Source organism: Micropterus salmoides, unplaced genomic scaffold (genome assembly GCF_014851395.1).
Source record: "Micropterus salmoides isolate LMB-PRFRI ecotype aquatic unplaced genomic scaffold, ASM1485139v1 Ms_hic_scaffold_14, whole genome shotgun sequence".
Lineage (NCBI taxonomy): Eukaryota > Metazoa > Chordata > Actinopteri > Centrarchiformes > Centrarchidae > Micropterus > Micropterus salmoides.
In genome coordinates, this window is record NW_024040485.1 from 10,396,395 (window position 1) to 10,421,948 (window position 25,554).

The 25,554-nt window shown below is 40.6% G+C and overlaps 1 protein-coding gene across 5 annotated transcripts in view; it reads left to right on the forward strand.

The window, feature by feature from the left end:
* The window catches only part of LOC119901847 (receptor-type tyrosine-protein phosphatase F), a 166,176-nt gene that overhangs the window by 55,644 nt on the left and 84,978 nt on the right, over positions 1-25,554 (forward strand). For all 5 annotated transcript variants that reach the window (XM_038717566.1, XM_038717565.1, XM_038717568.1 and 2 more), the window contains exons 2-4: positions 4,274-4,444; positions 15,771-15,916; positions 16,749-16,890. In XM_038717566.1, the coding sequence (XP_038573494.1) occupies positions 4,348-4,444; positions 15,771-15,916; positions 16,749-16,890 (385 nt within the window). In that variant the 5' untranslated portion in view covers positions 4,274-4,347. The remainder of the gene's footprint in view (positions 1-4,273; positions 4,445-15,770; positions 15,917-16,748; positions 16,891-25,554) is intronic.

Below are 25,554 nucleotides of genomic sequence, written 5' to 3' on the forward strand. Positions count from 1 at the left end.
AGGCGCTTGATGTGGGTGGCAAACAAGCAAACAGGATAGGTGTGTATTTTTTTTATTATATTCCGCTCCCCATTGAACCCACTCAATAGCTCTTTTGTCCTGCATGGTTTACCATTTGAGATGCTCACATCACTTTGTTCCTAGTTAATTACTTCACTAAACCTCTTAGTTGTCTGCCTGTAATAAACTATATATAAATATATATGTATATGGACTTTAAAAAGGTGATGCCCTGATGATTTCCACCGCAGCAATATGTTGGGGCTCAACAGCGCAGTATGCGGTATTATCGCATTTTTCATCAATAAAGTATTGGTGCCATTTAGCATAACGTTATAATAGGCTGTCCACAACTAACCACTGCGCTGTAGTAACGTTATAACTAAATTTCCACCGAAAGAAACATGAAAAACAGCTGCAGGCATCCAACACACTACGCTCGCTCGTTAGTTAGTGAGCTTCAAATGAGGCTTACCATTCACAGTTTCTCTCCACTGTCCCTCAGTATGACAACATCGCTGAGCCTGCTACCCACATTAGCTAACACCAAGTTAGCTAACCTTTAAAATAAACAGTAAAACAACACAAAACACGCCAACACTTCTAAGTTTGAAGCCCATGGCGATCTGTCCTACAGATGTCTGTAACTTACCGTTACAGAGCTTGTTACAGTTGTGGAACTTTTGAAGCACTCATTTATGAATTTAATTTAATTTAATATGAAGTATGAACATTGCGGTTGTTGCGGTGCTTACCATCCTCCACGGTAGGCTTGACCAATAGCACAGTATTTCAATTTTGCGGTTATTGCGACAGCCCTATACATGATCTTGACAAATTGGACACAAGAGCCAGTGCTGCATCATAAATTGTGTTTAGTCTGATTGCAGTCCTCTGAATCACCACCTATATCTCAATTTTTGTTGAGTGATTCAAAAACGTTTTGGCCTCTAATGAATGCATGTTCCTAAACATTAGCTAAGCAGCCTAGGAGGCTTAAAGCTTCGATTGAGTGAACACAGCATTTCCTTTGTTTCTTCAGTAGGTGTCAGTGTGATAAGTGATAATGAGGTGGACGGAACAAACAAATCTTTGACTTTGTCTCGCCTATTATTTTTTGATTCCGTCAACTATTGTAATTGTGCCAACTGTATCCATTCTGGCTGAGGCAGCCTCAGATAGTCACTAGTGAGTTAGGACAAAGTCAAAGCTCAGGAAATGGCTAACAAAAAGGCAATAGAAGTAGTTCTTGTTACTACAGATGTTGCTGGAGTTTTTGACCTCTTAAGACTTTTTTTTCTTCTTCATGCACCTTGGAAGTAAGTGAGATTGTGACAGAAATCCCTACTTTGCTTTAACAAGAAGGCAATGTTAGACTTGAGGGGTAATTCAATTCAGTCTAAATTTTTTTTCTACAATGCCACTATTTTATCACAGATATGTAGAACTTTGGTAGGCTTTATGTTGTGGCATACTGGTTTTATATAATCTACTCTAGTTGAAAAACAATTTAGCTCCTTAATTCATCCTGCCTATTTATTGTGATTATTAGGATCTCAATTTCTGGTGAAATAATCTGGATATTAGCCATCATTATGCAGCGCTATCTCTTTCTCTTTAATACACACTTTCCTCTCTTACTTTCACACACTAACCAGGCTTCAGAATTAAATCATTACCAAGACAGAAGGATTCACATACTATCTCACAAGGGCAGACATCCACCCTTACATGTTCTTACTGTTTTTCTCTCGCTCTCCCACATAGCTGCAAAACAATGTCTCCCTGTGTGCTGAGCCACTTGCTCAGATTTTGGATCACACTGCACCACTTCCATGTTGTTGCCCTGTCCTTCTCTCAGTAGTGCTACTGCTACAACACAAATACCACATAGTGGCAAGTGTTGTCCCATAGTATTTGTGTGCAGCTGGGAGGCACCAAGCTGCACCGGGATAAATAAGTAGCTATATAAATAAAGAATAAACCTCGCTCTAGGAATTTGTCTCATTGAAGATGAAAAGCATCTGCCTCTCTCTGGCATCTGCTGTAAAAGATATCCCTCCACCGCCAAGGGTTTGGAGCACGGCGAGTAGCCAACTCTATCAGCTTCACTCACTCCCTCAACCCACCGACATGAACCAACGCAACACTGGCGTACATAAAAATGAGTGTCAAAACAAATTTGTCAGCCAACAAACTTCATGTGAGTTACACTCATTTTGCAAAGTGAACTTGGGGTATTTACTTGAAATAAAAATGGGGCCTAAATGTCTTTCATTGTGAGAGTAAGGGTGTGATCCAATTCTTTGGCACCCTGAGCGGTGTATCTTTTTCAGACCGCTTAACACACCAACAATGAGCTGCCTTCTCATTACCATTAAAGGTAAAGACGCAAGGGGAATCTTTTTTTCCAGACGTTTTAAATTATTTTAGCTGCACTTGTGGATATTTTTCAAAAACCTACCTGCAGGGAAGAATATAATACAACTTGATACGATTACAGCTTCAACTTTCACTGACCATAGATGATGTTGGCAGCACACAGTGTTTGGAAATTCCTTAGATACAAGTAAATTGGTTTAGTAGACATGAAAGACTAGAGGCACATTCCAGTAGGTGACAAATAGTGATGAAGCCAATGATACCTGTCTGCAACTGTGCCCAGGTGAGGCACCGGCGCTGCAACTCACACAGAGCATTCCTTCACATAATTTTTCTCAACCGCGCCTGTCTTTTCCTTTGCCAAGTGGCTTGTCGAAAGAGGTTAAATCAGAGCTCAGATGAAGAAAATGAATGTCTTGAAATGTTGCTTTGCTAAGACTTCTGCTTAGCAGAACGTGGTCAAAGAGGTGTATTGAAATAGCCACATGAGTAATGGGCAGCTCAACACCTCCACAGGCTTAAGAATGGAAAGTTTTTTTCCACAAGGTACTGGAGGCATTGTGTTCCTGACACTAACTTATTTGGCTGAACTGCATAGACTAAAGCTGACCGGCCACCCAGCAAGCCTCAAGATATTCCACATTGTGAGCGCCTCTCTTTCTCTTTTCACAAATATCAACAATCAGTATTGTTCAGTTGCCGCTATAAACTCAGCCGTGAGGCTGAACAGATGAGCAGAGAAAGTTTTCAATTCAGTTTCAATAGGACTCTTGTAAAAGCTTTGTACAGAATCATTGTCAGCGAGTCCTTGAAGACAAAAGTAGTAGGCTTATTTTAAAACTTTTAAAACTTTTCTCATTTTAGTTGTTTTCTTTTCTGAAGTACTCTGGAGATAATTCTTTAATTTAAAGAGAGATATCTATCCTTACCATATTGTGGTCTGCTTTACAGCGTTATGATTACTCATCACATATGGCCATGGGCAAGTGTGTAGGGATAAGAAATTTAGATAGCTCAATTTATGGGAATACACGGTTGCTTTGTTTATAATAGCATTAGACATTGAAACTGCAGGCTATAACAAACTTAAGGTCATATATCTAAATCTTATCAGTTGGCTTAGTCATTTCCTACACTAAATCTAATTCCTAAAAAGACAAAGAATCAGTGCTTGTGCAGTTTGAACTGAGGGACAGCCTTTGTTTTTGTGTCTCCGCCCATTACTTAAGACGATAGAGCAACGTTTTGTGTTTTATAGCTCAGTTAATTATGATTAATTTGTGGTACACCTGCTGCTGCTTTGTTGACCAGCCATGGCCCACTTGGGGTATGTATGCATACATTTTGTCATATTATGAGATCATGGCACTGTGTGTGATTTGAACCCATCTGGAAGACACAGTTTCAATTTCTTAAAGGGTATCATTAAGTGGGCGTTGGTCCTTAGGGAATACTGTTTAGGAGGTCCTCTGGTGTTTTAACTGATCCCCATTGTGAGAGGATAGCTGAGGAGCTTAATCCTGCATCCTGACCTCCTCTCTTATTTCTTCCCATGATTTCTCTGTAGCACTGTACTGCATTTGTTTCCTAACTCTTCTGCTGATGTAGTTTGCGTGTTCCATTCGCTTCACTTGTATTTTCCTCTGCCCCAAGCAGGATTTTGTTGTGGGTATTGGGTGCCTTGTTGATCGCAACCAAAGATCTCCAGTGTTGTGTGCTGTTGTTTTCTTACAAGTATACAAAATTTCCGTCTCCTTTGGTTCTGCTCTGCGACTTGCATTTGATATTTCTGCTTTACAGTTATTTAACTCATTCAAATATATGCAAATATATAGTGAGTTTGAATACTAATGTTTCTGTACTCCTGTTCTGCATGTGTTTGCTCTCCCAGGTGTTAGTCTTTGATCCTGTAGAGTGGGACGTGTCTAGCAGGGGACTGAGGAGGGAGCAGTGCCAACTTGGAACATGGTGCCTAATATTCACCTGGCAGTGCCCCTCCTGCCTAGAGGGGCGTTGTTCCTGCTTCTGCTGAGCTGCGTGGTGTTCTCCTCTGTGGCAGACAGTAAGTAACCTCATTCATCTGTGAAGTCCTGCCTTGCTTCCAGTACCATCTGATAATACATTAAGCTTCATGTATTTTGACACATATTGCTACACATATGGTGAAATGTCCACACAATGCAAAAGTTCAAAGTTCTTTGAGGATAATTTCAGGTGTATAATTACCTTATCTCGTGATCAGTTGAACAAATGCACCGTTTTGTTCCAAGGGACTGACTTTATTATCTAAAGTTGAATTTAACCCACTGCATTGTTTCACATGAATTGATAGTGTGGACATTCATGGAGAACAAGCTTTCATTCTGTGCTGTGTAGAGCTGCATTTTAATGGAATATAGATTCCATTTACATTTGGTGTCTTTGGTAGATTGCAGCAAACAGAAATAGCATCTCATCTTATGCCTGTCACACAGTATAGAGAGCTTTCGCATTTGCACTAAAAATAAGCGTACAGTGCACGCAGTACTCCATCGGTGTCTGTGCTCGGCTCTCAATCTGAATGACGCTTTTGGCTGGAAAAAGACGCTCAGAAAGATGTGTCATCATTGCTGCGCTTCTGGGTCTCGAGGGCAGCCAAGAGGCACTGCCCTGCCGAAGACGGGGTCAGGGACAGAATTAATTCAACACATGACCTCACCTATAGTGCTGTCATAGGGTCACTGTAATTCAATTATACCCTAACCCCTCCCATTCCCCCACTCGACCACGCCAACTGCCCTGTCCTTTCATACATGGGTCCAGCAGGATTGGTTTTTCTGTACCCTTTGCCTTGTCTCTCTCAGCACTGTGTTATCATCTGTGACTCTTGCGGTGTGTATAGTTTTGCACAGCATCAATGTGAAAGTGACCTTGCAAAAAAGTTTTGCACTCCTGTCTTTTTGCTTGTGGTCTGGCAAGACTGTAATGTGATTGGACCAAATCAGACCTCAGCTGAAGTAGTAATGCTTGACTCTAGTCCATGCTGCTTTTCCTATGCAATCGGAAGCAGTGCAATTTATTACAAGAGGTCTAATCCCCCCATTGCATCTTGATATAAAATGCTGACTACTAACAATCTCTTAAGAATTGTTGATTTAGAATTGCTGTTGATAAATTTTTTGAAGGAAATTAAATAACTTTAAGAGAGTTTTATGAATAATTGGCATAGGACTCTTTTTGACAACGGTCTGCAATGCCATTAAATTATTTATTGGTTGTGCACCATGTTATCTTGTGTACCTGTGCTCATCTATGCCAGTATTTAATTGCCGCCAAGGCGATAAACCAAATGTATTCAATTGTATGTGCGTTTTAGAGATCATCAAGAAAAAAAGTTTATGTCAGGGGGATTGAAGTTGCCAAGATATTATTTAAATGTGCTGAGTCTGTCAGATGCCTAGTGTGGCCCAGAGTGTGGATGTGGCCTTGATTATGAACCTGTGGGGTTATTGTCCTGCTTTTAATCTATATTGTGCAGATAGCTACAGGCAAAGGTGAATATTAAGTAAATAAGCAGGGTGGCAAATGTCATTAAATATTTTGTCATGGTTGAATTTTATGTCCATTTGTCCCCATCAATACAGAGGTATTTAAAGATTAGCACAAAGCTAGACCCAACTAGCTAACTTGTCTTTTTCTGTGCAGTATCTATGAATAATGGCAATGCCCCGTTTGCTACCTAGTGGCGCCGTAAGAGTTTAGCCCAACATTAGTAGCTCTGATGGGCAGTTTTTAGGAGTTATGGAAGTTTGGGAGTGGGGGTGGCCTTGGAAGGCGACGGGTCCAGGGCATTCTGGTTGTTGTAGGTTTTCTATCTTTTGAGCAAAAGGGAATATCACAGCCCCTTTTTTCTGTTTTCCCTGGTCATGTAGCACCAGTTTCAAAAATATTTGCATCTTTCTGCTACATAGACAGCCTAGTGTTATGAAAATACCATCTTTTTCTGTAGGTGAAATATCCCTTTAATGCAGACAATGTTCTACAGTATTTTTACTTTTGTAAATCTATCCTTTTTGCTCACTGCATTTCTGGCTCCAGGAGAGCAAGATTGCCCTGGTCTCCAAGTTTGTTAATCGTATTATTTACGGATAAAAACACAGAGCCAAGCTTTTTAATTAACAGACAAAGATACTCTACTGTGGTCAAGCTGGCGCGAGCATTTTTACTGAAGATACACCCAAACCCTGATATGAATAAGAAATTGAGAAAAGATGGAATTTGAAAAAAAGACAACTTTTAGAAAAACCTGGCTCTGGTCCGAGGTTAACCTATGGTTGTAGTTTTATGTAAGCACACATGGAAAAAGGGGTAGACCTGCTGTTACTCAGACTGTAAAGCAAACAGGCATATTATTAAAATAAGACAGTTGGGGGGAGGGCAAAAATAACACCTACCACTAATGGCAGGGTTGTGTACATTTGATGCCTGTAATTTGTATGGAACTAGTTATGGGAACCTGATAGTTCTGGTTTAGATTTTCTATATTACAGGGCAGACACCAGACAGATATTATAGGTAGGGTGCCTGGCAAGTTTCTGATTACGTGTGTTTGGTCTGGTGTCCTTGTGTCCCCCAGGAAAAAGTTCAGTAAGCAAAGCAACCACAGGTAGTGTTAGGCCTTCTTCTTGCATAGGACATTTACAATGCATTGTTGCTGGTTTAGCTACTTTTTTGACATTGTCATACAGTTTGTTCGGCGCAATAATTAAGATGGTACAATTCATCATGATTTAGAAGCACAAATAAGTACATGAAATCCTCCCCCAGCAATATTAGTGTTATAGCCCTGTGACATCATGCATCTTATATCGTCATTGACTAGGCACACAATACAGTGTGATTACTCTGAGTGCTGATCGCAGACGTCCCATCGATCCCCGGGGAGCTCAACCTAATCAGCCAGTTCTCTATGCAGCCTCCTTGTACACAATAGGCCACTGGCCCCAAGGTCAGCCACAAAGTCACACATACCCAGCACTTAAATGTAATGGTTATCTTTTGTAGTGCTGTCACTGTGAGTTATTTCATTGGCTTTAATAAGCTTTTGATGTATGTTTCTCCTATCAAGCCACTCATGGTATAATCTTGGGTGACTTTTCACGTGAGGTGCGGCAAGACCACCGAGGCCTTTTCCCAGTGGCAGGAAGATTACAACATCACTATAAGTAACTTAATAAGTTTAACTAACTTTTATCAAACCACTATGCCATGACACAACCTTTTAGTGACTTATTCGTGTTCCCATATGTGACACCAAGAGATTAATTGTAGATTGTTAGTTTTATTGATAATTTCTTTGCCATTGTGTTTCTTTTATTCAATGACCAGACCACTGAGAGCTTTCCCATTGTGCTTCTATGCTAAATATACATGTACTCTTGAAATATCCCTGAATAGCTTGTAAGATAGCGTACCATACCAGAATTTTGAGTGAACAGAACAAAAAAGTGCTTAGAAAAATTAACCAATAAAACAAGGTCTGTAGATTGATTTGGCAATTTCTAGAGCTCTGATGTGATGGAAGTGCCAAAGTGATTTGGAGGGGGGGTGGCCAGAGTGGGGGCTGGATAGCTGGAAATTGGATTGTATTTTTAAGTGTCCATATGGTCACCCAGTTCAAAAACTGACAGGGATAGAAATTGATTCTTTTTTAATTAAAAGTAACCATATCCACCTTGGAGAGCCACTTTGAGAGTAATGCAGTTAGCACACAGCTGTGGTCCACACTCATCATACAGACAGGCACACTGCGGTGGAGGAAGAGAACTAAACAATAGAAAACGTGCTCTGAGAAAGAAGTGTGGAAAAAAACAATATATGTGAGAAAAACATCAGCAAGATAAATTGTGGGAAACGCAGTTTAAAGGTTTGGGGGATTCAGTGGGAAGTTGTTGTTATAAGCCAGTGCAGCAATGTCAGAATGGAGGGAGGAAAGTGTCATCGGAGGTTAATGATGTGAGATTAATAGTTTAATTAGGGAGCTCAATAGCAAGGCCAGAGGCAGTCACCCAAACCCTCTGCTGTGTCCCGGATTTGGCAATGCCACAGGACGACAAGAACCGCCAGTGTCCTTTCAGAAAAGGGCAGATGGAGAAAGACATTTTAATTTTGTGTTCATAGAGATGGCTTTGTTGACAGAAGACGCTTAAATTCCTCGCTGTTCTTTATTACTTTCTCACTTAATCTAAGGATACTTACAATTGAAAAAATCCAGTAAGAGTTGATGTGGATATAATTTGCTTTGAAAGATATTATGTGGTTAGTATAAGAATTGAATTATACCCATACAGCTGCTTTGTCACATCCTGATCATCAGTTAGACAGTTTAGATTAGGGAAATTCAAGTTAGCTGGCATTAAGTAGGACAAAATCAAGTATTTTATAGGCACATTGCCACACACCTGTGTACTGTTTACTTTTGGAGCATCCTCTAAGGTGCTTTTAAAAGCATTTAACTCAACCCAAATAGCTTGTGGACATGGAGCAGCATAACACATGGTTGAATCCCAAGTGGGAACTATTTCATGGGAAAATGGTCACTGTAGCTTTTCAAAAATGCTAAATCATAAGGGAAGCAACAAAGAGCCTGTTTGCGCCTGTAAAGCCAGAATTTCTTTGTTGTTCCAAGTGCCTACAGTAACATAATTTAATTTATCCCACATTTTTGGCTAGTGGAGAGTTGAATTACCTAAGACCTCCGGGCCATGTGGGTGAAAAGATGAGAACAATGGTAGGGGCTTTTTGTGGTCTCTGAGGGAAAGCTAATCTTGGGAAGGCAAATTAATGAGGTTAGTGGGGTCGCAAGGGGGTGCGTAGTGATGGATGATCAGCTAACCCCAACGTGGGATCTCTAAAAAAGCTAAGAGCCATCATAGCAGCAGAGCCCCCAACCTACCCCCTCTTGAGATCACTTAACACACTTAACATTTTCCCCACACTAGTATATAAATGTCAGCGTCCAAGCCAAGGTGACCATCGTACTTTACCCAGCAGCATTAACAAAGCTCTCCATCAGTTGCCCAAATCTCCTTTCATATTCCCACAGCAACTTTACAGAGTAGTTTAAATTTACATTACAAAGCTGGCACGCTATATAATTTATTATATATTCAAACTGCATTCAAAATGTACTTTTCCCTCTTTGTATTTTGTTTTGCATGCGAGTGTCCCCAGGTTGACACTTACCCACCCACACATGCCTTCAAATGCAGCAGCCAGTCGCCCTTCAGAGTGTCAGAATGGAAAAACACTTAGTTTCATGACAGTGCAAATGAGAACATTTCATCAAGTGAAGTAAATGAACATCGGAGGTGATGTAGCGCCAGGTTTATGCAGACGAGCTGTGCCACATTAGCAGGCCTGTCTTGTATGTTAGGGCAAAGTCCTTTTAGGCAAGTCATGCCACTCGTCCGCCATCTTGGCAACGCCTCCAGGCAGCTATTTCGGACGAACAACACCAGGCTCCTATCTAAATTTATGGGGAAAGAGCCAGAACTGCACTTATACAGGTCACCGGGACATAAAAACTACATGAATAGAATCAGCATTAAAATCTGAAAAAAAATCGCTGAAAAAGTTTGACAACTTTTTTCCCAACCATTATACTTCTACTACACATGCGTCACCCCTTCCACGCTGTAGAAGTAACACAGGCTTGTGTTTCCTGCTTCGGCTGACGATTGGCTTTCTAGCGGGAGGAGCAGGATAACCGCCATCTTTACCGTTACGGGCTTTCCCCATAGAGTTGTATTGAGGATGTGATTGAGTGGCATGTCTCCTCTAAATTGTCTCTGGTTAGGGCCACACAAGTCATAAAGAGCCTGTTCATTGGAGACGGGGAGTGATTTTGCATTTTAAAATATTTTTCATTTGCATTGTCCAAGTCGTGTGGCAGATTATGCATCTGTTGTTTTCTGATGATGATATGGTAAGTCTCCAGCCAGCACAAAATTATGGGTGTTAGTATTAAGATGGGAAACATATAGTATAGTTTAAAAATCTATAACAAAGGAATCATATTGCAATGTCTGCCTTTATCTAATATCTGTTAAATCCCCCCTTAAGGAATCAGGTGGGTTGAAGAAAAAAAAAAAACAGGTGTTGAGTCGTCTTTGACTAGATTTAGATTGGGCACTCGTTTAAATACCACAGGTAATATAAAACCTCAGACTGCCAATGGTGTGATACCAGGAACACCCACGTCCTCACAATCAAAAAGTACACAATGAAGCATTTATCCTTGCATGTTTTTGAAACAGGTGTTTTTAACCGCCCACTCCACGCATTTGTCACCAAAGCACATTGTGTTTTTTTTTTCAAATGTCATATATTGACTGACAGACAAGAAGGGAGAGAGAGAGAGAGCGCAAGCTTGAGAGATACGTCCCCTCATTCGTAATCGTCTTGAGAAGATGAAAGCCATTACATTAATGTTGCTCACACTGGGAAGAGAGGAGGGAAGGGTAATTGCACTTAGAGTTCTTGTTCTTCTCTGCTGTCTTGAATAATTCACTGGCTAGCTGGAAGGCCCTATTGAAAGCCCGTGGTCCACGAGGGTATTGAGAATTTGATGCTTTTCTTTTTCACTTTCTTTTCTATACTATAGGTAGGTTTAGACATTTTGTCTAAAGTATCTCAGTGATGATCTATAGACACTATAATTCACAAACAAGAAAAAAAGGTTTTCGTGTTATCACGAGTGAATGCAGTGTGAACTGACTGTCAGTGATTGGGAGCAACACTAGACCATGCAGCAGAATACCTGTTCAAACGTGGAGAAATAAGCAAACGCCACACGTATAGGTCCAAGTGGGGTTTGAAGCCTTGATCTGTGAGGTGACAGTACAAGACACTGAAACGGTGTGTCACAAAAAGTTAAAGGCCAAATGACTTGTGCTAAGAAATATTCACACTGTCTCACTCACCTTACTCTGTATATGTTTAGCTAGTTCACAGTGAAGGGAGCCATATGGTGTTACTGACACAGCGAGAACAAAGGGAGAAGCTGGTGGACTGCTGTACTGTGCATTGCACAATGACCATTGCATTGCTATCTCTTAATGTGAACTGTGAAATAATCTGACCGAATTGATAGATTAAAAAAAACATGACTGACTCATGTTGACCTGAAATACTTCAACACAGGGGAGATGATTATGGGAAACCCTGTTTTATATTATTTTGTCCCACGGCCCCTTCACATAACTTCGAATTTATGCTATACACATGTGTCATTTGGGGGGGGGGGGGAATAAAACAATACTTTTTGGTGTTCAGCTATAAAACAGAAGTGCAGATAGTAAACATGATGTTTATTGGTTTAAACAAACAGCCTGAAGTGCAGTTGACTTTATCGGGGTAAATAACTTGCAGGGAGGCAGCTTTATATGGAATTAATTGCAAACAAGTTGCTTGCTAATGGCCCGAAAAGGCCTTAATGGAAGTGTTCCATTAAAACAACCAGTGCTGATGCCATCAGACAAATTTCCGCTAAGTGTTGCCTCATGAAAATGATAACTTGCTAATCCATTATTAATACGAATTAATGGTTTTCTCTCTGCCGCGTGTGTATCGATCCCTGATACTCTACACCACAGAGTAGCTCTCATTGGGCACTCTGGCAGGCTTGGGAATACACTAATTGTTAGCCACACAAGTGCCATTTACACAGCTTTCCCTGCTGTCTCTGCATTTATTACAAGCCTTGCTTTGAGGCCCCTTACGAGGAAAAAAGAAATAACTGTATAGCTGCATAGGAAACATCATACACTAACACTGCTTTGAGTGAGAACAGTGAAATACTAAGAATGACTAAATAAAGGTTTCAATAAATCACTTTACATTTTAAAGTCTCTTAAAAGCTTATCTCTGTTCTTGTCCTACATTATGAACTATATTCATTAATTTTTTTCATTAGACAAATGTTGACAAAATAGTTTACTGCTTACTGGACAATGTCATCTGTTTCTGATCACCCGTCCCAACACCTTGAGATCTGTCTTGTGAAAAAAAAACACCTATAGCAAAACTGTTTTTTGGGAACCCCCATACCTTTCATCTCTCTAATGACCTCGGACCCCACAAATACTGCTGCAGGCATTAGGTTAACAGAGAGAAGCTCTTTAATCCCCTCTACACAGAGAAATCAGTAGCCTCTAGGCTCCCTCGGTGCTGTCTGAACCAGGGATCTATGCAGATTTGTTGATAGCCTGCCTGCCCTCAAATTTAAGCCAATAGGGCAAAAATATGCATTGTTGGGATTTTAAGTGAGAGTACACCTGGTTTGTGTACACACTACACCATTAATGCTAAATCCTATGAATTACTACTATACCTACTGCTAGATTAGAGAAGGTAGCACTTTGCATTGTTTTTGAACATTTGAGCATTTATTTCCCTAATAACCCTATAATTTGTTTGATAATCAAGTTGTCTGTCAGGATGTGTGGTAGCACACACTAAACACCTTATTAGATCCACAAAAGAAGAGTAGGAAAAGTGAGTTTTTTTTGCGTTGATTAACTAATTTATTACATTCAGGAGTTGTAACATGAAAGCAGTTTTGCTCTAATAACAACAAATGTGTGTAGGTTAGGTTTAAACAAATAGTGTCACTAATTTCAGCAATGCCTTAATCTGGTTAATGGGAGTAAACTAAATGTGGTTAATATGAGTCGATAAACTCAACCCTGAAATTGTGGCACCTTGCAACCAATACTGAGCCTGAAAGTTGCGGCAGCACTTTTCTGAACATTGCCAGCGAGAAGAGTGTGCGCGTCAACGCCTTGTGTGTCAAGATAGAAGTCCTGAATGTGATGTATCAAAGCCTAGAAAAAGTACAGCTCAAAGCTTGCAGTCACTGGCTGAGTGAAGGATTTGCATAGGTAGGCTTATGTGTTTTCCACCTCATCCCTGCCATTGTTTTCATGTGACAACTGCCTGACAGCCAGGAAAATGGGACACAGGCAGAGAAAAAAAGGGTCGAGCCTGGATTTTGTCTCTCTAAGAAAAGAACTGACAAACCCAATAGTGTGATATCCTCAACCACCAGCAGTGGCACAGTGATGGAGGAATTCTGTCTTAATCCAGAAATAAATGCTTCCGGCCTTTCGTTGGATTGTGTTTGGACCACTATTAACCCTGTCCAGATTTTGTGATTGAATGCTTGGTGAGATCTGGATTAACGATGGACATCTCAGAAGTTGCCATAATTTCGCTTATGAGTCACAGGTTAACTATCGGAATTCAGCGGAAGCTTGATTTAAGAGGATTAATATGGGAAAAGCTCCGTGAGGGCCAGTTTACCCTTTTCTTCCACTTATCCCCAAAAATCCTTATGATTTCTAAGATCCAGTGCTTCCTCACTTAAATGTGTGTGGCAAAACATGAGCTTACATCCTTTAATTTTGAAGCATGTTCCCAGAACTCTTTAATGCTGCCTGATCCTCCATCTTAGTAACAAAGTGAAAAGCCCTCACGTCAACTTAAACGGAACTGCTACAGACAGATGTTAGCAGGAACTCTTAAAAGTCAGAATGGCGATAATCAGGTCTTGAGGATTCCAACTCCCCACCCTCGCACACAGATGCGTGCTCAGGCATATACTCTTAAGAGCTTATCAGGTTTGAATCATTAGCACCGCTCTTCTGCTGCTGCCTGCATGTGTGTCACAGTCACATCCCTATAGAAAAGGATTTATTGCTGTGCAGCTGCAGTGTCAATCTTGTCCGTGGGAGAACCAGGACGGAAATATCATTCAAATGTCAGGTGGGTTTAGGTACTATGGAGGGGTCACAGGTCACGGTTGGATGGATGTGTTGGATTACTGTGTATCGCCAAGCACACTACACTGCCTACTCACACACTACACTGCACCACAGTACACTTCAGCCTATCAGTGTAGTGTAAATTTCTGTGTATTTGTTTGTCATTGGTAGGTTATTATGATAGCTTTTGAAATAAAAGACAATGTTAGCTTTAATCTTTTTTGCTAATTTGACACTTGATTGACACTGCTTGCATACAGTATATATTTAATTGTATACTGCTGTATTGCTTGAAGATGGCTCCTATGCAGAGATGTCCCCAAGAAAGAGCTGACAGCACCATCTCTCTCTCTCTCTCTCTCTCTCTCTCTCTCACTCTTGCCAAGTGGGGGCAGAGGTTGATGATATAACAGGTAGACCTGTACCTGTACTCACTAAATGCCCTATCCTTATCAGAAAGAGGTACAATGTTATGCTAACTAGATATTGACCCCTCCATCCCACCTTCTCCCAACAATGTTATATTAGAACACATAAAAAAAGAAAAGAATGGTGGTTTTCCCCAGCGTGTGCTCAGCAAAGGAAGGCTGGCATCTCCTCTGTGTATACAGCGTGATGATTCACCCCTTTGTGCGTGTCTCCATGGGGCGGTCTGCTCGTCATCACTGCGGTTTAGGTGTTCCCCACCTCCCTCTTTAATGACTCTGGAGATGAAACACAAGCTGACGGAGCTGGTAATAAGGACATTGTGTCATTTTGTTTAAGCCAGACTTGTATTATGCACGTCTGAGGCAGTAAATAAAGCATAAAACATGGCGGCTATAGCATGGAGCTAAGGTGCACTCATTGTGGCATTGTGTCAACTTAGACAGGCTGTCGCTGAAACACACACTCCATTGTCCTGCGCATAAAGATGTTGGGTGTGGTGCTCGGTAAAAACACCCTGAAGGCAAATAGGGGAGCCACGTTTATAGATGTTCTCCATGGCAGTCCACTGGACTGTTGTAAACACACCTTATCTAAGAAGTCACAAAGATGTTACAGAATCACAACAAGAGCTGCCTCCTAAACCCAAAATGCTAAATAACCCGATAAACTTCCAATGTAGCACATTCTTTTGTGTAAGAGTATGAGTTTATTAGTTTATCTCATTCTACCTGTTGGGCATAATGCAATCCCTCATGTTCACTAGATGGAACTGCAACTTCATTGTCCATGAGCGACAAACTTTGTACTGTTTCATATGGCGTGTCAAAGCAGAGGTGAGAAATTCAACATGATCCAGTGACAGGCAGGCATACAAAGACGAATGGATGTTTCTCCAATGACTGAGCTGCAGGTGTGCGCAACAACAATGCCTGTGTGGGTTTTCTCATTGCTTTTGTGTGGAGAAAGTGATACCCATAGACAACAGTTTTACATGCCGATCTGACTGGCAAAAGGCACTAACATTACCCTTACCTCTCCACCTCCTTTCTGCTCCCCTTCCTTGCTTCTCTCCCTCTTGCCTTGTCCCTGACTGTTTCCCACCCTCTTTTTATCACTTTCCATCTCCCTCTGCCTCCTCTGCTCTGTCTCTCTCAGGCTTGCCAAGTTTCGTCAAATCCCCTGAGGACCAGACAGGCATATCGGGCGGAGTTGCGTCGTTTGTGTGCCAAGCATCCGGGGAGCCCAAACCCAGAATCACCTGGATGAAGAAAGGCAAAAAAGTCAGCTCCCAGCGCTTTGAGGTGAGCGTGAAGACAAGCAACACAACACACGTGACAAACATTGTCAAACATGACAACATTACAGGCGTAGGTTTTAGAACCCTGTCTCATTAACACAGAAACATCCACAAATGCGTGCACACTCACAGCATTCACACAAAGCACACAATCAATTGCCCTGTTATTGAGCATCACACTAACTCTTCTCTTCTCCACACCAGACCAGACAGGCTTCCCATCTCTTTAATCTCCTTCCATGTTGATTTACACAGTCCTCTTCATCTCCTTCTGTCTTTTCACACGCTCATCCTTCCACTTCCTCAGCTCCACCATCTCTGGCTGTACATCCCCTTGATGTATTACTTGATGTATTTTCCCTCCCTCTTTTGAACCCATATGAACAGAAGGAAGTGCCTTAGGTGGGAACTCGCACTGTTTGTGACCAGTCTTTCCTCTGTAACATAATGTAGACGTGGTAGGTACTGTTGGTTGTGGTTCTGTTGTCCATCTCAGTGTTCTTGGATATGATTTCATAAAATCAATAACTCTGAACACCATGGTCATTCTCACTTGTATTTAAGGAAATTTTTAGGAAATTTTTAGGCCATTTTTTAGCGAGAACAACCTACTTCTGAAAAGCGTAATTTTGAAAATAGGCTTTTGCGAAACTGGTAAAGCTGCAAAAACTAGCAAAAACATTTTTTCTTCTCTTAGATCAGAAACACAAACATCAAGAAAACTGTAATTTGCAAGTCTAATTGAATGTTATTTGTGTCAATGAAGTGACATCCTTGGAAAAGAGAAATGACAAGAAATAACATTCTTGCCCTTTGCTTTGCTCTGGCTCTCCTAGGTGATTGAGTTTGATGACGGCTCGGGCTCCGTACTACGGATCCAGCCACTGCGCACACACAGAGACGAAGCCATTTACGAATGCACAGCCACCAACAGTGCTGGCGAGATCAACACCAGTGCCAAGCTTACAGTGCTTGAAGGTAAGATAAGTGTTCCTTTCTCGCTTGGCTTCTTTCTCCATCTTGCTTTCACTCTCACTCTCACTCTTTTCTTCAACTCCTCCTCCTTTTCCTGCTGCTGCTGGTTTTTGAAGCTTTTATTCCAGTATATCCAAAAGCAAATATGGGTGTTTGCCTTCATAACTCATACATAAACATTTGCTAACTGAGGATTCCTGGTATTCGCAGTGTCATGGAGGAGCTATCTTAATGTAAACTCCACAAGGTGAAAAATACTGGAAGGAATGCACTTTTAAATAGGATAGAATACAGTTCTTCAATTCATGTACGACTTGGAATCCAGTTATATTGTTAAGAAATATTTGCTATTTATTGGCTATAATGCTATATTTACTTTGTCATCCTCTCACAGTGGATCATTCAAATTTTTATATGACAGCAAATCAATCCCATAATCAATTTAAATAATTATAAATTGCCTCATCAGAAGCCTCATAGTGAAAGATGACTAATCGCTAAAATATGGTCCTTAAATAAATGTTTGAAAGGCAGTGTTTCCTTGCTTTTTCAGACTTTAAGATCAGATAGACATATAAACAGATTTAGTTTTTCCACATGTAGGGCTACTGTGATGCTCAATAACAGGGCAAGTTTGACCTCCATGGACCTCCTTTCCCCTTCTGGCCCATAAAGTTGATGCATGTGATTTATTCTTCACCTCTTCCTGCTCAGCCTTCCATATCACTGAGCTGTGAGCACAAATGTCTACCTTAGATGATTGTAATTTTGTCATTTGGGTGCTGGTCAACACGTGAGTTGATTTCATTAGAAACTTTCAAGAAAAAAGCTCCAGAGCTAGCCGGCGGGAGGATTAAGGCCGTCCACAGCCATTACAGTGGCATTAAAGCAGATCCCCTCTCATTCAATATAGCCTTACCATCCCGTTTCAATCCCATCTTTCTTACACCCACCCTTCCTTTTTTTCTGTCCTGATTTGATGATATCATTGTCTGGGCTTGCGTAATCTTCCCGAAGGGACTTTTCTTCTGCGTAAAGAAAGGTTTTCTTTCTACCCTTCCTTTGCACTGTATTGTGAGGAATGCTTTTGCCTGCACAAACAAACAGCACTAACATGACATGACGTGCACATAAATGAGATGAGATTAATCACAGTGTTAGTGATGGGGGGGTGGGGGGGGACAAAATAGGACACCGAGCACGGATACCCTCTGTTAGTAGAATAGAAAGGCGGACAGTCTTACTCAACAGTGAGCAACTGTTCTCACCAGTAGACGTACTTTGCATGAAGTCGTCTTCTCTCTGTGATCCTGTGCTTAGTGTTATAGCTGCCAACCCCAGAGTCAAGTATCAGACACATGCTATATGATGGATGCTTTTATCTATATGCGTTACTAGTACACATTCACTGCATACATTTTCAGCATGGGATGGGAACCAGACCTTTGACCACATGGGAAAGTACAATTATTATAAAATTGTTAAAGTCACAATGAATTGAACAGTTACACTTTTACAATGCCGACTATTTCTTTTTCATAAAATACACCTATGTAAAGCTGCATTAAGAAATATTCTTTATGATAGTATTAAACTACCCAAAATCAACACCTGAGTCTGCACCTCTAAGCAGAGGTGAGCCAGTTTAAGCTCATTGTTTGGGTCTGACAAACCAAAACAGCGTAGGTTGATAAAAAAAACAAAAAACAACAACTATGGACAGATGATCAGCCTACAAGCTCAAGCAAGCCAGTTTTACGCTACATGTCCAGAGTGAAATGGCAGACAGCCAAAGTAAACAAGTGGCTGGTGAAGCAACTTCATTGCACATTTAGCAAGGTGAAAGAGACAGATATTTATTTCCAAACTAGGACAGTAATAGGACGTTGCCAAGAGGTTTTGTTTTTGCTGAAAGTAAGCAATTTCTGCCAAAACTGGTAATGATAAATGTATAAACTGATATACTGTACGGGCTTGTTGCTCTGAAATTGTTTTTGAGTGTTTCTACCCGTTATTGTTCATATTTCTTCATACAGATTTCACTCTAAATGTTAATAATTGTAATTGTTGTAATGATATTCATCCGTTACACATATACTGTATACATTATGTTTACATTATATTTAATTCAACCTATTTGACTTACTGATTTGATTTATTAGCATAAATCAAATTGCAAACTAAGGAAAATCTTTGAATGTTATAAGGGAATCTACTTCTTAAATAAGTGGTCCATTTGTTGCGATAACCTTTCAACTAGTCTGTCAGCATTTGTTTTTGTTTCTTTTGTTTTTTGCAAGAAGACTCGCAAGTACAATCACACAGACTGGTAGAGAACACAACGACACATCATATTTAATCAAAATAACTCCTTCTCTCTGCTCGCCCAGAACCCTGAGGATGCGCTGGACAAGCCTTGTTGATACATGCAGACATGCACACAAACGTACAACCATACACACATTCATGCATATTCACTGACGCAAACACATTAGTACAAACACGCACACACTCATGTTGTCAGCTTGGCTCTATTTTTAGACTATTGTTCTTAGCCAAGCGATACATCAAGTTCATATCAGCAGCACTACACAAGAAAACACTGGGGCAACACCAAACAGACGGAGACTAATGATCCTCCTCCTTAATGGGGCAGTGGTAGCCTCAAGGTTTGAGAAGAAGGTGTCACGTCATCAAATGTTGCTTGTTTTCAGTCAATTGATAAAATCTGGAGAAAGTGACTTAGAGACCTGCTGAGTTTCTGTAACCTACATTGTGGTGCCCTTGAGCAAGGCACACAACCAGTAACGCTGCTCAGTGACCATTAAAAAAGGACTGAAGCTGTTCTGGGTGTGAATGTGTAAAGGGAAATTAAGCTGAGCCTTGCTTAAAAACAATGTCATGTCTCAGTCAGCCTTCCCGGAATAAATAAAGGTTACAAAAACGTCCTGTTTTTGCATTCCAAAAGAAAAGTCACACACTCCCTGCATGACTTAAAGTTCATGTGACTTTCCATCTACATAAAGTTGTCATAATACATTGAGCACTCCCATCCAGAGAGGCAGTGAGAGTGGTGAAGTCATTATACCACTAAGTCGATCTGGATTATAGCTTTTAACAGAGCAAAGGAAGGTCGAGCATTAATTATGATTATTTTATATACTGGCTCTTTATTTTGTTATACCAATCCTGCAAAATATGGATTATGGCCATGGTCATATCTGTGCGGCTTTACACGTGCTTTCAGTGTGCAGAAAGGAAGGCTGTAGTGTATGGAGGAAAATACCAAGGTGCAAAAATGAATTACTGTCTGGATTACTTGCTTGTGATTTGTGGCCTAATTTAATAGGTCCACATTCATTTTGTGTCAGTACTGCCAACTTTTTATGTAACACCAGGGGACATCAACAATTCCCTTTAAAGGGATTTCCTTTTTGCATAGAAATGCAAGTGTCAAAATAGTGATTTATGCAATGATTCTTTACACTTATTTATATTTTAAGTTGACTTTACTGGCAATTACTTTATTTTCTGATCCAATGTGACTTAGACAAAAGCTGTCAAATAATGATGTTATCCAACTTTGCATAAAAATTCAGGCTGTATAGAAATTGATACACATGTCATACTGAACCTCTTCTTGGAGGTGTGTCAACAAACGTCGTTATATCTGGTGTTGACCAATAGTCCTGTTTTTTTCTTAACCTGAGCAGGTTGGGGAGATCGGAGTTGTGGTTGTGACTGGATAGTTTAGCCTGCCGCCCACCTGTGGAGCTTTGCGAAGGCATGTTTTCACTCCAAAGCCGAGTCGGGCTTTAGCACTTTTGCAGTCATGAGTCTCGAGTCACTCTGTAATTCTGTCACGCTGTAACAGCCCTGCTCTTTGTTCGTGGCAGTTCTCACGCCCCCGCCCGAGAGGTCACACCACTGAGACTTACATACAGGCCCAAAGTCAGCTATGCCACTTCTCATTGTGTGTGTGTGTCTTTCTCTCTCTGTCTCTCACACACACACACACAGACACACACACACACACACACACACATCCAGCATGAGAATGAAAAGAACAGAGTTGTTTCTTTATAGTTGTCACAGTGTCCTAAGTAAAATCTGAGGAGCCTCCGCTATATTCATCTTTTTCTTACTGCGATTTTTTTAATAATGGTCTACACGCAAAATTACTTTTCAAATCAGTCCTCGCCTAGACCGCGCGTGTGTGTGTGTGTAAGAGAGAGTGAGAGTCAGTGAGCTGTGTGCAGGTCTGACCTGTATGGATAAATAATGATGCAGACGATGCTGATACCAGAGGGGGAAGTGTGATTGAGAAATATTGTTGCCGTCATTCTTTCACTTCCCTTTCTCTTATCTACTCTTTTATCTCTGTATCTCTGTGTAAATATAGTGGACAGTGTGGTGGTGGTATGACGTTGCAGGGTAGTATAGAGAGATGACCAGTGGGAACAATGACTCATTACTTGGGTAACGATGCCAATGTTTTGACCTTGAGCGCCCCTCTTGAATTGAACTGCTTCAGTAAATGTTCAGGTAAATGGTGCTTGTCTCGGTGATGTATGAAAATAAACTACTGCCGGCCAGAAAAGACATCTCAGCTCACAACATCAGTCTTAAATGCAGTGTGCTGCCACTTCTCCGTGTCAAGGCAATATTTCATATTTTCATCGCTGTTAACATTTGATGAGCATGTAAAATGTAAGATGCAATGAATCAGATGAAGAAATGACTAAGGTGGTGTCAAAACCATGTCATGAACTAAGGGTGATGATAAAACTGATGAGGCGGTATGGTGGAACAAATAGAGTGACTGTTTTTTGTTTTTTTTTCTACAACTTGGAAGCTGACCGGTATTCTCCAAAACCAAAGCCAAATTCTGATGAAAAGGTACATGGTTTTAATTGCCTTCTCACAGCAACCAGGGAATTGCAACATTCACAAGTCCTGGGAAAGGCCTACAGTGACCAAGCCTTGTGACTTAGAAATAATAATGCAGACCTTCCTATTAAAAACAAATCATCGTATGGACATTTAATTCTAACATCAAATTGGAGATTACATATCGAAGAAAAAAACACTGTACAAACATTAATTCTGTTTTTATTTCCTTTTGTGGCGTGAGAATGAAATGGCTCACAATACTGTTTGTTCTGCATTACTTCTGCATTTCTAAAACAAGCTGAACCTTTACTCCAGCCAAAGTGATTGTGGTTGTGAATCAAATATCCTATCAAATCTTAACACTATGTGCTTGCACTCACCCACTGTATTTTTATAGAAAACTAAAACAAACATAAAAAAATGTCAAACTGAAATCTGCAGAGCTCCCTGTGACTCAAGAAGATAGGTATATATGAGCAGGTATATTCTGTGACTTTTCTGCTGTGCTGGTGAACATTCTCTTGTCCCTTGGGAGACGGCAGACCTGTCTCTAGAAAGGAGGAATGTTATCTAATGGTACCAGATCAAAAGCACCATCATTACTGGAATCCTGTGCTGTCAGAGCGTGAATTAGAAATGTACTCCTTCAGACCAGCTGCAGACCTTTTTTGAAGTTCCCTGGCAACTTGATTCTGAACATGTAATGTCGAGAACAAAATGTACTTTTTGGAAAGGTCAAGTGAGAGATATGCGAGGATTCAAAACTTCTCTAGTGGAGAAAAAATAGTCCCTTGGTTGGTGAAAACACGTCAAACATCAAACTTTGGCGTGATAAGGCAAGTGGTTGTATCACTCCAAAGTTTGACGTTTGACATGTCCATTTTCATCCATTTTATCCCTCTGTGATTTCTTGATTGGAAAAGAGGACAGAATTATACAACAGTGTTAAAAACACATCAGTTTTGGGCACACATTTGAAAATACAGAGTTACTGTGACTGTAGTGGTCCTGTGTTTGGTGGCAGTAAACAAATTATGGTCTCACAAGTAAGAGAAGGCCTTTATTTGCCTGGCGTGCATTATAGTCCCTGGTGCAGGCAAAAAATTATTGCAACACAATGCCAGTAATAAATATCTCAGGAGCCAGGCAAGTGCGGACAACAAACCTGACTGGATAAACAGCATAGAAATCGCATTGCGCTTCTTCCCAGGCAAGATAAATACATACAGAAGCTATATCGGAATGATTTAATACAGAGCCCCGCTCCTCCGACAACTTAATCCTCTCCTTTCCTTCGTGCTATTCAAATCATCCACAATGACCAAAATAAGGTCTGTTGTGTAACTGCTATTCCCCCACATTACTTTTTCACTCTCTGATTCTCTTTTTGAATGGTTGTGGGTGTCTGTAATGTACATGCTGCTGTTTTAATAGCTGTTCCCTCATGTTGCTGAAGGAAGTGAGTGGCCAGTTCGTGTTTAACATCACATACTGTAGGTTATTGATGAAAATGATGCAGGGTGTGAAGGTCTGGGTTCCCTTTAATTAGAACAGGTTTAGCTTCCGTTATAAGGCAGGGCTGTCACAACATGCACACACAAAAAACAATTCAAGGACAACATTCCTCACATAAACACACACTCCATTGTGACGGTCTGTGTCACAGATTTAATTTCTCCCACCATCTGCTGGCTGGAGGCCCAGCATCGTAGATCATATCCAGCCTGACAGATACAAACTGCATCTGTCTATGCATGCTTCTCCCAAGGACTCACACAATATGGCAGGGTGGAATCACCCTCCTGGCCACCCAATCTGCATCCTCACATCCTTACTTCCAAGGACTCGGGCATTGTAAGAGGAACAGATTGTTTTTTAGGTTTGGTCAGGGCTGTAGCACCTATATTGTAGTTATTACCCAATTACCAAACCAAAATGCACAGGGAATTAAAAAGGCCACAAAGACACACCTGTTTTCAACCTTGGCCCAGCACTGATGCTGCCGGATATTCTTCTCTCTTCAACCAATCAAGCATTTGTTCAAGCATTTGTTCTATGCTTATGGCTTTAACCAGCAGCAGCCACCTTGCTGAAGTGTCCTTGAGCCAGACCCATCTCTTTAAGAATACCTACTAGCTTGTTGTCTGTGACTCTCTGCTCTAGTCTTTCTGTATGTAATCAATGAATTATCATAACAAAGGAGAATCAAATGGGAAGCAGATTTCCAAAAGAATATATATCCTTTTAAAGGTTATCTTAAAAAATGTAGAATGAATGCCATACGATTCACATACAACTTGGATTTTTCACTTACTAGTCAAACAGACTTTGGTTAATTGATCTGCCCTGTGACATTTATTTGATGATGATATTATATTTTATATATGATTTTTCATATTATATTTGGGCATCTGGATGGAGTCATTCTTGCTTTGAGGCAACATTTTATCATCTGTCATTCCATCAATTGCTCCGTGCTTTTGGCAAGTAAGTGATTCTGTAAAGACTGTGATGTCTGGTATGTCTGCGCCATCAGTACTGATCATGTCTGTGGCCTCAGGGGAGGGAGAGAGAGGAGGAAAAGAGAGAAAGAAAGAGAGAAAGAAGGGTCAATGAGTATAAATAACAATAATTACATAAAAAGTTGTTGATAGAATATGGAAGAATCGAAAGAGTCAAACCTTTAATTGTATGGGGATTCCTGCATTGAAGTCTTTTTGTTTTTCTTAGCACAGGTGGTGAATTAGACCAGTCCTATTAAAGTCACTTGATCATTTCAGCTTTGGCTGCTTCCCACCACTTTCTAAATGGTTGAAAGCATGTAATTTGGTATTAAAACCTCAAAACACATCTGCAGCCTGTCCTAATGACTCAAGAGCGGATTTATATTTCTCTAATTTATCCCATAACTTCAACCACTTTGGGAAAAATTCCACATCCTGAAAAGTGTTAAGGAAAGGCTAATGCTGGGACGTGTTCATCTTATTTTAAGTGGGGCAGAGGTTTTTCAAAGGTCTTAACGTGTCAGAGCCTTCCACTTTCTTCCAAAGACAACAAAGAAACATTTGCTCAAATTCTAAGCACAAGAAGTAGGAAAAAGAAAATGACAAAATAAATGTAGATGAAATTCTTCCCTCAAGTATCATGTGATATATTGATGATGCTGATGTCAACTCCAGTCGTTTGGGGGAAGGCATTAAAACCATTCCTCTTGCAAAGCATCGACAAATAATGTCTAGTTAATTTTTTTTCTGCACAAGGTGGACACAATAATAGTAAAACATGTAGAGTAACAGTCCTGCAACAAATACTGCTTATGTTTGAAGATCACAGTGGGGGAAAAATAAGAACATCTCATGTTATCCAACGCAACACCACAAACTACAGCCATAACAAATTTCACAAGTTGAATCATCACCTCTTCTTTATCTTTATTAGCTCCCCAGTGGTAGTACATATTGCAGCGCTCTTGTACTGGATTGCATAATATTGCATAGGTATTAATGTGTCCACAGTCCATACCACATAGATTGTACAGTTAATCATTGTTGCTTCTGGCTGCTGTCATACATTTATTGAGAGTGGAGCTGTAGCCTGACAGTGTTTAAACTTGAAGTTATGACCACCGTTGATTGTCAGGACATATTGAATTCACCGTCTGGATGTTGTCTCTGGGCTTCAGAAGGTATTGGAGATGTGACAAGACATGCACATCCGTTAATAATAATATCTGCATGTTGTCAGGAACAGACAGGGATATCCGTGAATTGACAT